Source organism: Acomys russatus, chromosome 28 (assembly GCF_903995435.1).
Source record: "Acomys russatus chromosome 28, mAcoRus1.1, whole genome shotgun sequence".
Classification (NCBI taxonomy): Eukaryota; Metazoa; Chordata; class Mammalia; order Rodentia; family Muridae; genus Acomys; species Acomys russatus.
This window is the reverse complement of record NC_067164.1, coordinates 35,902,717-35,914,881: the sequence shown is the minus strand read 5'-3', so window position 1 is coordinate 35,914,881 and position 12,165 is coordinate 35,902,717. Positions and strand designations below refer to the sequence as shown.

At 55.9% G+C, this 12,165-nt stretch overlaps 1 protein-coding gene across 1 annotated transcript in view; it reads left to right on the top strand.

The window, feature by feature from the left end:
- Positions 1-8,103, top strand: part of Lrp1 (LDL receptor related protein 1) — an 80,348-nt gene extending 72,245 nt beyond the window's left edge. The window contains exons 71-89 of the mRNA XM_051170604.1: positions 190-309; positions 483-605; positions 687-827; positions 916-1,050; positions 1,128-1,247; positions 2,018-2,286; positions 3,956-4,134; positions 4,543-4,649; positions 4,898-5,014; positions 5,350-5,526; positions 5,636-5,776; positions 5,868-6,041; positions 6,212-6,373; positions 6,725-6,899; positions 7,014-7,115; positions 7,260-7,324; positions 7,446-7,536; positions 7,642-7,786; positions 7,897-8,103. Coding sequence (XP_051026561.1) covers positions 190-309; positions 483-605; positions 687-827; positions 916-1,050; positions 1,128-1,247; positions 2,018-2,286; positions 3,956-4,134; positions 4,543-4,649; positions 4,898-5,014; positions 5,350-5,526; positions 5,636-5,776; positions 5,868-6,041; positions 6,212-6,373; positions 6,725-6,899; positions 7,014-7,115; positions 7,260-7,324; positions 7,446-7,536; positions 7,642-7,786; positions 7,897-8,037 — 2,684 coding nt within the window. The 3' untranslated portion in view covers positions 8,038-8,103. The remainder of the gene's footprint in view (positions 1-189; positions 310-482; positions 606-686; positions 828-915; positions 1,051-1,127; positions 1,248-2,017; positions 2,287-3,955; positions 4,135-4,542; positions 4,650-4,897; positions 5,015-5,349; positions 5,527-5,635; positions 5,777-5,867; positions 6,042-6,211; positions 6,374-6,724; positions 6,900-7,013; positions 7,116-7,259; positions 7,325-7,445; positions 7,537-7,641; positions 7,787-7,896) is intronic.
- The last annotated feature ends 4,062 nt before the right edge of the window (positions 8,104-12,165 follow it).

Sequence of the window (12,165 nt, the reverse complement as noted above, 5' to 3'; positions counted from 1 at the left end):
ACGCAGCACCTCTGCCCCTCTGCCCACTGGGCAGAGAATTAAAGACACCTGAGCTTAGCCACGCCCGTCTTAGCGGACCACCATGCCACGCCCGTCTTAGAGGGCCACCACGCCACGCCTCGATCCTTGAGCGGACCATACAGCCACAGCTTGCATTCATTCTTAACCCTTTGTTCACCCTGCCCCCAGTGAGAACCTGCCCCTTGGATGAATTTCAATGTAACAACACCTTGTGCAAGCCGCTGGCCTGGAAGTGTGACGGCGAGGACGACTGTGGGGACAACTCAGATGAGAACCCTGAAGAATGCAGTAAGATTTCTTGGGGTGTTGGTGGGGGAACAAGGCAGGGTTAGGGGCTCGTTCATCCAAGGCAAGGACGGTGGGGGATGTGAGTCCCATACTTCCCAGTGGCCAACTGCCCTTCACATCCCCCGCCCCTTATCCCCAAGACTGACCCTGGCTCTGGCTTCTGGCTTCTGCAGCCCGGTTCATGTGTCCTCCCAACCGGCCCTTCCGTTGCAAGAATGACCGCGTCTGCCTATGGATCGGGCGCCAGTGTGACGGCACTGACAACTGTGGTGACGGGACTGACGAGGACGACTGTGGTGAGCTCAGGGGAGCTTCGTCTGGGAAGCGGGGTAGGTATGTGGCCAGTACGTGGAGCCTGATGCCTCTTCCCTTCCCAGAGCCGCCCACAGCCCAGAACCCCCACTGCAAAGACAAGAAGGAGTTCCTGTGCCGCAACCAGCGCTGTCTGTCATCCTCGCTGCGCTGTAATATGTTCGATGACTGTGGCGACGGCTCCGATGAGGAAGACTGCAGCATTGGTAGGACCAGGCACCGTGAGAGCAGAGGGGGTGGGCAGGCACCAGGGCGGTGCTCAGGGGAGGGGGATCCACTCTTTGTCCCCCGCAGACCCCAAGCTGACCAGCTGCGCCACCAACGCCAGCATCTGTGGGGACGAAGCACGCTGTGTGCGCACCGAGAAAGCCGCCTACTGTGCCTGCCGTTCCGGCTTCCATACTGTGCCAGGCCAGCCGGGATGCCAGGGTAGGAAAGCAGCATGGGAGATGGGGCAGAAAGCCCAGTTCCTAGACTCCCCCATGACCCTCGATGTAACCCCGCAGACATCAATGAGTGCCTGCGCTTCGGCACCTGCTCTCAGCTCTGCAACAACACCAAAGGAGGCCACCTCTGCAGCTGTGCACGCAACTTCATGAAGACGCACAACACCTGCAAGGCTGAAGGTGGGAGAGCCAGGAACGGACAAGAAGGGTGGGTGGGTGGGGCTGGGCCACACCAGCACAGAAAGTGGAGCTGGCCTGAAATGGAACATTCCCAAGCAGGCTTTCCTTGCTCAGGCGTGGACTCCCAGACTCAGGGTGCACCGGGACACCATAGCATAGGGGGGAAGGTAGAAGGTCCCAGGTGGCTTTCTGAATTTCTATGAGAGCAACACTCCCACAAGGCCCCTAGAGGGCCACAGCCCTTCTGGGTTGAGAGTACAGTTAGACTTAGTCACGCTGATCTTCCAGCACACCCCACGCCTTGCTCTTGACATGGCATTGCACCTTCCATGTGCCTGTGCTCACACACACACACCCCAAGAGGGCTCTCAAGCCATGCGCATACACCCCACGTAGCTGTACCCCCCTCGGCATTTATCAGACAGTGTGCAGCCGATCACGGTGATGCTACTCAGATACCACAAGGCAGGATTGCTGGAACTGTTGGGTGGAGAAGGGGAACAGAAGGACAGACTTCTGAAGGATCTGGTCAGTCTAAATCAATTTAGGGCACCGGTTAGAGCCCTCAGGGCTGACATTGAACACACCCCAGTACCAGACATATCCCTTCTGGCTAAAACGTGGTTTGTTGAGATCAGAGACTGCTGTAGGGTGGCTGAGTTTTGTCTGGAGGTCATCCTTTCTCCAGACTTGTCCATAGGAGTCCCAGGGACCGAACCCTCGCCCCTTCCTTTCAAGCCCGTCTGATAGTTGGCCTCTTACTCTGGCAGGCTCTGAGTACCAGGTCTTATACATCGCTGATGACAATGAGATCCGTAGCTTGTTCCCTGGGCACCCCCAGTCGGCCTATGAGCAGGCCTTCCAGGGCGATGAGAGCGTCCGCATAGACGCCATGGATGTCCACGTCAAGGCCGGCCGAGTCTACTGGACCAACTGGCACACGGGCACGATCTCCTACAAGAGCCTGCCACCGGCTGCACCTCCTACCACTTCCAACCGTCACCGGAGGCAGATCGACCGGGGTGTCACCCACCTCAATGTAAGTGCCCAGGCTGACAGCTCCGTAGGGCAGGGACTTGAAGAGGACAGTGGGAGCTGGCAGAGCGTACAACTGGCAGGCAGCAGCAGTCGGGGTTATCTGATCTGTTGGGCCCAAATAACAGCCTGAGCAATAAGAAGTTGGCCCTGCCACATGGCAACATAGGATGGCAGGACAGACTGACATAGCATCAGAGTTCACTCTGATTCTTGCTTGTCACTGACTCCTCCTCCATGTCAATATTGGCCAACTTGCTTTAACTATGTGGAGCCTCATTTTATCAATAAAATGAATAATACCTACACTAGGCTTACGTAGAGTTCAGTGGTAGAATTTTGAAGCCCTAGGTTCGGTCTCTAGCAACAATGAAAATATAATAACAATGGGGCTGGAGAGATGGCTCAGAGGTTAAGAGCACTGTCTGCTCTTTCAGAGGTCCTGAGTTCAATTCCCAGCTACCACATAGTGGCTCACAACCATCTGTAATATGATCTGACGCCTTCTTCTGGCCTGCAGGTGTACATGCAGGCAGGACATTCTATACATACATAATAAATAAATCTTTAAAAAGAAAGAAAATATAATAATGATAATAGCAGTAACAATAATGACCTTATAATAAAGAATAATTACTAATCCTATAAGTTCCTTTATACATCTGGTTACTTGATTTTTTAGGGCTAGAATTGAACTGAGGACCTCAAGTATGCTACCCAAGTACTTTGGCAATGAACTACACTCCCAGCTTCATATTTTTTAACATTTAGAGAATGAGAGAAATGGGGATGGGGGCATGGCTCAGTGGTTAAGAGCAGTCAGCTAACTGCTCTTCCAGAGGACCTGGTTCAATGCCCAGCACCCACATGGCAGCTCACAACTGTCTGTAACTCTAGTTCCAAGGGATCTGACACCTTCACAGACATACATGCAGGCGAAACACCACTGCACATAAAATAAAAATAAATAAATTGTAGCCAAGAGTGTTGGTGCACGCTTTTAATCCCAGCACTTAGTAGGCAGAGGCAAGCAGATCTCTATGAGTTCAAGACCAGCCTGGTCTACAGAGAGTGAGTTCCAAGACAGCCAGGGCTATACAGAGAAACCCTGTCTTGAAAAACTAGAAAGGTGAGTGTGTGAGTGTGTGAGTGTGTGTGTGAGTGTGTGTGTGTGTGTGTGTGTGAGAGAGAGAGAGAGAGAGAGAGAAAGAGAGAGAGAGAGAGAGAGAGAGAGAGACTATGACTATTATCACATATAAAGTCAGAGGACAACTTGAAGTTAGTTCTCTGTTTCTCCCATGAGTCCCAGGCTTGGCAGCAAGCACCTTTACCCACTGAGCCATCTCACTGCCCCCACCACCATAACCTTTTTAAAAATGAGGATTAACTGGGAAAAAAACATGAAAATGTGCCAGGCATGGAGGCTCATGTCTGTAATTCCAGCTGTATGAGTAGCGGAGGAAGGAACGCCAGACGATAAAGGTTAGCCTGGGCTATATCGGGGGCTCCAGGATCAGCCTGGGCTACGATAGAGACCTGCTGAACAGAGAAAGGTGCATAGAGATTGGTTGTAGTCGGTCTGTCTGGGTGACAGACGGGAGCAGGGGAATATGGGTAACGGAGCAGGAGGACAAGAAAGAGACCACGGTCCCTGAGCGTGTGACCTCACTTAGATTTCAGGGCTGAAGATGCCAAGGGGTATCGCCATCGACTGGGTGGCCGGGAACGTGTACTGGACGGACTCCGGCCGAGATGTGATTGAGGTGGCGCAAATGAAGGGCGAGAACCGCAAGACGCTCATCTCGGGCATGATCGATGAGCCCCATGCCATCGTGGTGGACCCACTGAGGGGGTGGGCAAGGGTCCTGGGGGGAGGCGGCTGGGCTGGTGTCAGGAAACCCTCAAGATAGGCAGCAGGCTCAGCATCCACGGGGGACCCCAGCCCTGGTCCTCAAGCCACTTCTGGGGTAACTGACTTCTGCTTGGCCCGCTGTCATGTGCAGCCGTGGTCTGCCCACCACCACCCCCGCCTCAGGGAGCGGCTCCGCCCACTTGGACACCCCTGATTTTAGCACATTGTAGTTTAAAGTAGATGATGTCACCGTGGGTCAGAGGTGGTTTCCTGGGTCTCCGTTGAAGGGACAGGGCATTTTGCTCACAATGCCCAAGAACGTCCCTACCGGGCCAGGATCCCGCTGTTCCAACTTGGGCTATCGCCTTGGCCCTGGAGTCCGACCTGCTCTCACTTTTCCCTCCCTAGCACCATGTACTGGTCAGACTGGGGGAACCACCCCAAGATTGAAACAGCGGCGATGGACGGGACCCTTCGGGAGACTCTTGTGCAGGACAACATTCAGTGGCCCACAGGTCCCTGGGGCAGGGGGTTAGGGTGTGGGAGGGGCAGCCTCTGACCACCACTGCTTCGGAAGTCGCCCCCAGGGCAGTGGGGTGGACCAAGGGCCATGGGAGTGTTTCCCGGATGGGTGACTGCGGGGGCGAGATCACATGAGCAAGGTGCTGCTGCCGCCTCAGACACCACACACAGTCGATTCTATTCTCCGCACCCAGCCTGGTGTGACAGAGGCTGAGCGCTCAGAGCATTCTCTCACCCCCAGGCCTGGCTGTAGATTACCACAACGAACGGCTCTACTGGGCGGACGCCAAACTCTCAGTCATTGGCAGCATCCGCCTCAACGGCACGGACCCCATCGTGGCTGCTGACAGCAAACGGGGTGAGAGGGGGCAGATGACAGCCTTGGTCCCCAGCCAGCCCATGGGCCTGAGCCACCTGTCCCATTTATTCATTCTCCTACCAACAAGTATCAAGTTGTGTGGAGTCAGAAGGGGGTGGAAGAATGTAGCAAATGAGAGGAGAGAGAAAGCTGAAGTCTCCTGTGACCCCAGAAGTCTTGGGATGAGGCCTTTTGCCAGGAGCGGGGGTTGGGGGGTGGGTATAGTTTGGTTTGAGCATGTTAAATCCGAGGTGCCGAGTGTCTTAAGAGAGTGGCTGCAGGGCCCATGGACCCGTCTTGAGGTAAAGTGACCCTGCTGCCCCGCCCCCCACCAGGCCTGACTCACCCCTTCAGCATTGATGTCTTTGAAGACTACATTTACGGCGTCACCTACATCAACAACCGTGTCTTCAAGATCCACAAGTTTGGACACAGCCCCCTGATCAACCTGACTGGGGGCCTGAGCCACGCCTCTGACGTGGTCCTATACCATCAACACAAGCAGCCGGAAGGTGTGGCAAAGGGTGTGGCCCAGGGCGTGGAAGGGAGGGCGCCAGCGGGGCGTGGAGTGTTCCCTAAGTCCACGGGGCCTTCAGCATCTACCCTCTCACACACCTGCAGTGACCAACCCCTGCGACCGCAAAAAGTGCGAGTGGCTTTGCCTGCTGAGCCCCAGCGGGCCAGTCTGCACCTGTCCCAACGGCAGGAGACTGGATAATGGCACCTGTGTGCCCGTGCCCTCTCCAACACCGCCTCCAGATGGTACGGACACCCTGAGACACCTTTTCCCTGTAGCCTCTGGCTTCCCTGACCCTCGGTATGAGTCCTGTGCCCTGATGAGATCTTCCCACAGCCCCTAGGCCTGGAACCTGCACCCTGCAGTGCTTTAATGGTGGCAGCTGTTTCCTCAACGCACGGAGACAGCCCAAGTGCCGCTGCCAGCCCCGTTACACGGGCGACAAGTGTGAGCTGGACCAGTGCTGGGAGTACTGTGGCAACGGGGGCACCTGTGCCGCTTCCCCGTCTGGTATGCCCCCCGCCCCTCCCCCGCCAGCCAGGACCGGCCCGCTCCCCATCGCCCTCAGCCAGCTACTACTTTGCTGCCTCCTTCAGTTACCCCAGCATCCCTCCCAGCTCTGCTGTAGGCCCAGGTGGTCCCTAGTGCCACAGACCCATTCGCAAATCCTCTCCCACCAGGCATGCCCACGTGCCGGTGCCCCACCGGCTTCACGGGCCCCAAATGCACCCAGCAGGTGTGTGCAGGCTACTGTGCCAACAATGGCACCTGCACCGTCAACCAGGGCAACCAGCCCCAGTGCCGATGTCTACCTGGCTTCCTGGGTGACCGCTGCCAGTACCGTGAGTGAATCAGCTCCCCTCTTTGACCTCCCCCCTACCCCGGAAGGAAGAGGGGAACAGGAAGGAACCCCCGTAGGGGCAAACCAAGAGGAGGGTGCAGATGAACCAAGCCCAGGCTGTCCACCATGTTGTTATACCTCCCTGATGCAGGGAGCCTCCAGGCATTGGGATTATTCAAAAAAGGAATGCCCTGCCTGAATCCTTAGCAGTATCCTTTGTCCTGGGGGCTGTGACAGGGCAGTAGTAGGGGGTTCAGGAGGAGGTGGGTGTCACCCACAGGTCCTCGCCCATACATGGTAGACCCTGAAGAAGGCAGGGCTTGAAGCACTCGCTGTCCCTTCCCAACCCCAGGGCAGTGCTCAGGCTACTGTGAGAACTTCGGCACATGTCAAATGGCTGCTGACGGCTCCCGGCAATGTCGCTGCACTGTCTACTTTGAGGGATTAAGGTGTGAGGTGAACAAATGTAGCCGCTGTCTCCAAGGTGCCTGTGTGGTTAATAAGCAGACCGGGGACGTCACCTGCAAGTGAGTAAGGCCCTGCCTCCACGCTCTGCCACTCCTAACCCCGGTCCTGGTCCTGTTTTAACACCAGATACCCTCCTGCTGGCCCCAGACCCAGATCTTGATTCCTTTTCACAGCTGCACCGACGGCCGGGTAGCCCCCAGTTGTCTGACCTGCATCGGTCACTGTAGCAACGGTGGCTCCTGCACCATGAACAACAAAATGATGCCTGAGTGCCAGTGAGTTGGGCCTGAGCCTCCCCACCCAGGAACAGGCTGTACCCTCTCCCTCAGGCCCCCGCGTCTCTCTGCCTGGCTTCTGTGTGACTACAGTGGTCGCAGAGGAGATGCCTGCCCGCTCAGCTTTGCCTGTCTGCCTTGCAGGTGCCCGCCTCATATGACAGGACCCCGCTGCGAGGAGCAGGTTGTCAGTCAACAACAGCATGGGCGTAAGTGGTGGGGTGGCGCCCCCCCCCCCGGGGGGGCTGGACTGCCGAGACTTAGGGCAAGAGCTTTGCTCCTCTCATTCCCCTGGGCTTTCGACCCAGTTTCCTGAACTTCTCTTTCCAGATATGACCTCTGTCCTGATCCCTTTGCTGCTGTTGCTTCTGCTGCTCCTGGTGGCTGGAGTGGTGTTCTGGTACAAGCGGCGAGTCCGAGGGTGAGCCACTAGGAGTCTGGGAAATCCCGCCTGTTAAAACTTCACAATCCAGTCACCTCATCAGCATCAGCATCACTGTTCCCTGACTCCCACCTCTCCCCTCAGGGCTAAGGGCTTCCAGCACCAGCGGATGACCAATGGGGCCATGAATGTGGAAATTGGGAACCCTACCTACAAGATGTACGAAGGCGGGGAGCCGGATGACGTTGGGGGCCTGTTGGATGCTGATTTTGCCCTTGACCCTGACAAGGTATGCCGGGTCCGAAGGCTTGGGGTGTGTGTTGGCTGTGGCTCAGAGGCAGGAGCTGTAGGGCTTTCTAACCACCATCTGAACCGCCTACTGCATCTCGTTTTCCACAGCCCACCAACTTCACCAACCCAGTGTATGCCACACTCTACATGGGGGGCCATGGCAGCCGCCACTCCCTGGCCAGCACAGACGAGAAGCGAGAACTCCTGGGCCGGGGACCTGAGGACGAGATAGGAGACCCCTTGGCATAAGGGCTCTGCCCCGCAACGGACGTCCCGAGAAAGCCCTGCCAGAGGAGTCCTTCACTGACCCCCCCCCCCTCCTCAGCCAGCCCTTCTCCGGCCCTGCCGGGTGTACAAATGTAAAAATGAAGGAATTACTTTTTATATGTGAGTGAGCAAGCGAGCACAGTATTATCTCTTTGCATTCTCCTTCCTGCCTGCTCCTCAGCAACCCCCCCATGCTGCCTCGAAGGGGCTAGGAGGGCTCTGTGGCTCAAAGATATGCAGGAGCCCCCCCCATGCATTCCCTACCACACACACCCCTGGAAGCTGGTGGCACTGCCTTCCGCCGTGCAAGACACTTGACGGGGGCCCCCCTATCCCAGCTTCCTCCTCCTCAGCTCTCTGGGCGCTACTTCTGGGGAGGCAAAGTCCTCTGCTGACCCTGTCTGAAAGATTTGGTTCTGGCCGAGGTAGGAAAAAAAAAGGATAGAGTTGTTTAGTTATTGAGGGATGCCACCCCAATCCCCAGCTACTACTTTAGGGGGACCTCTGAGACAACCATACTCAATATCTCTTCCAGACAGGCCCTCTCTCCCATCTCCAGTGCCCCCCCCACTGTGGCTCCTAGGGCTGTACACATTCTTTGGTAACTGTCCCCCCAGCCTCCCTCCTCCCCTGAGGACCAGGAAGAGTTGGGGCACACCAAGGAAGGGCAAGCGGGCAGCCCCATTTTGGGGACGTGAACGTTTTAATAATTTTTGCTGAATTCCTTTACAACTAAATAACACAGATATTGTTATAAATAAAATTGTAAAAAAAAGAAAAGAAAAGAAAAAAAAAAACACAACCACTGTGTCTGCATACTACTGTGAGATTTTGGGAGCTGAGGCTGTGCTTGCCTGTTTCAGCCACAAGAGGGAGCCCTGCTGCACACTGGAGGTGGGCCTGAGAATCCTAAGGTCCATGTCTCCAGCCCTGCTCCATCCTCCTGCCTTGCTATGGCAGAGAAGAGTTGTTTTTCTTGGTGTATGACCTTGAGACTTATGCTGCCCTGGCCCCCCACAACACTGCTCTATATCTCGTACTGTGCACCTGTCCCACAGAGATGCCACCCCAGAAGAAGTGAGTACATTGGGTCATGAAGGCCTTCAGGGTGGTTGGCTACAGCTCTCTGTTCCAGGCTCCTTTTGAAATGTTGACATCTCACTCTGAGCCCTGAGTAGAAGCCTGACAGTGAGGCCAGCAGGAAGGCTCTGTTAAACTGCTCTCTAACCTCCACATCTACAGTTTGTCACACACACACAACAGAATAATTTCCAATTAAAAATCTGGATTAGGAGCGGGACGTGGTGGTGCACGTCTGTAATCCCAGCACTAGGCAAGCGAACCTCCGAGTTCGAGGCCAGCCTGGTCTACAAAGGGAGTCCAGGACAGCCAAGGCTACACAGAAACCCTGTCTTGAAACAAAACAAAAACAAGACAAAACAAAAAACCTGGATTAGGGGAGGAGCTAGAGGGAAGAGCAGCTGAACAGCTGAGCCAGAGCCAGCAAAACAGTTTTGCCAGGCCCTCACCAAACACTGCAGGCATTCCAGGAGTTACCAGGAAAAGGCCAGACCTCCTTGACCATCTCCCAAAGGGGAGTGAACCTCTCGCAAGTTATCCATCTTTACTCCGTCCAGGGCTGAGGGTGAGAGAGGCTCAGAGCCTTGCTCTCCGGACAGCAGCAAACACAGTGCCTCCCAAAGGAACGATGCAGCTTCTTACTCCAGTGCAGTTCTCCCTTACTTCCTCTCTTGGGGGTGCTTATGGGTAGACGCACATCCAGTTTTCTCTCATCCTCAAGACCTCCATCTCCCACTTTACCCCCTGAAGCTCCCGCTCCAAGATCTTCCTAGCTTCCTCAGACTCCTTAGAGCTCTGAAGTGAGCAACCCTGCTGGGGGAAAAAAGGGGGGCTTCCTTGTTGATCCTCAAGCGATAGGCATGTGGCACCTTCTGGCCACCAGGTGGCGCTGGCACTCCTGTAGCACGGGTTATCCTAAAGCTCAGCACACTAATTGTGCACCTGCGAAGGACCCCAGCCCAGCCTCTCACTTCCTTCCCTGGGGCTATTTTATGCTGACCCTTCCACCTTCTGTCAGCCATCTTCTTTCCTCCCGACGCCCCCCCCCAACCCCCGCCAGGAGCCTGCTCGTTTCCCACCAGCAGCAGTCCCACCCTCTCAGCCCCCTCCTTCTGCCAGCCTGCATCTGTAGTCTCCCGGGAGCCACTGATTCTCTGCCTGTCACCTCAAGATCCTGGGTAGAGCAAGACAGGCCCCCAGCTGCAGCTTAGAAAGCACACCACTTTGGTTAGCACCCTCCCTCTACTGGCCAGGACCAGAAGGGTCCACCATCTCACAGCAATCCACCCTGCCAAATGGGAGGGAGTCTCAAGAACCAAAAAGACAGCAGACAGACACATAGACTGATGCTGAAAAAAGGAAAGGCAGATATGCTCAGACGGAGAGATTCAGGAACAGGAAACGACCCAGAGATAAGTACTGTGCACACGCGTGTATATGTGTGTGTGTGTTTTCTGAGAGAATTGGATGACCTGAGGTTAGCTAAAACGGTGATGGGGGGATCAGGTCCCCTAAAGATGAAGATTTTAGCCTTGGGCTCCTCTGGGCACCCAAGACTTGGGACTACTCTTTGCCTTCACTCAGCACTAAAGCAGACCCTGTGCTGGAGGTCAGCCCTGGATTCTGGTTGGGGCCGTTTGGCCTTATTCCTGACACTTTTGACACATGCTGCCTTCATACTCTTGGCTTTGACTGCAGCCAAATTGCTGCGCCCTGGTGTTTGTCTTTGTGGGTGTCACTGAGTCCACGTCACACCCCTCAGCAGCTCTGTCCTTTCCCTGACCCTCTTCTTGGTGTCTGCCACATCCTAGATGTGTCTGTCTGTTCTTTTCATATTCTTAGGCTTGCCTTTCAGATTGCCAGTCCCTGTGTGTGTGTGTGTGTGTGTGTGTGTGTGTGTGTGTCCAGCTCCATGGGTATCTGCCTCTGTCAAGGCAGGAGAGAGGGCTTTGAGGTAGCTTGTTGTTTGTGCATATCACTGCATGCTCCTGTGTGTATAAATCATGTGTGTCCATCTGTGTGTGCTTGTGTGCCTCTGCGTGCTGGTCTGTATATGAATGTAGTTTGGTCCAGGGTGGCAGGGGACTTATGGAAGTGGTGTATGCCTGGAGACAAATCTTGAGGTGAGGGCCTGTCTCTTCTATCTCTTGCTGTCTAGGTACCACAACCTCAGCCCCAGCCCCAGCCCCAGCGCATAGCAACAGCTGACAGCTGATGACTTCCTGGGCAGGGAAGAGAGAGACCAGTGGGAGGAGAAAACATGAAGAAGCAGCCCAGAGGATGAGGACAGAGACAGTGCTGGAGCTGGGGACAGAGACAAGGACAGAGATAGACAGGGAAGGGGACAGGATGAGAGAGAGAGAGAGAGAGAGAGAGAGAGAGAGAGAGAGAGAGAGAGAGAGAGAGAGAGGGCGCTGGGAGTGGAAGACGGGACTGCGGGAGGGAAAAGCAAAAAGCACAGGGATTGTACCAAGAGGCTGGGCAGACAGACGGCCCTGAGGACTTTGTGCCCAGCCCCCACGCAAGGGCGCTCTGGGTTGGGCAAGGGTCAGCAATGCGGGTAGAGGCGCTAACTTAAACAAGCCGGTCTAGCAACGGGGTCCGGGCCACCACAGAGGTGCTGTGGGGCGGGACGGAGGGCGGGGGCAGGACGGTGGGCGCCGTTTGTCAGCCCTATTGACAGACGTGATGGGGTTTCCGTCCGTGATCAATGATTCTCATCTCCAGGCCGAATGAGCCGCGGGGCGCCCATCCATCCCCGTCAGCGCCTCGCTTGGTGATAGTCACCCGAGGCTCCGCCCGCCTCGCCTCGGCCCCTGTCCCACTCTACCCCAGACCCACCTCGGACAGGAGCATAGAAGGCCCTCGCCCGCCCCCCATCCCGGGTATTGTGGGACCCTGGTCCTGCCGCGCCGACGAGCCTGCCGGGGCTCCTGTTTGGAGATGCCCCCTTCCAGTGCACAGTCCTAAGCCGAGAGCCCTACGCCCTGTCCTAACCCTCACCCGCGCCTACATCAGGCGTCTTCGGGG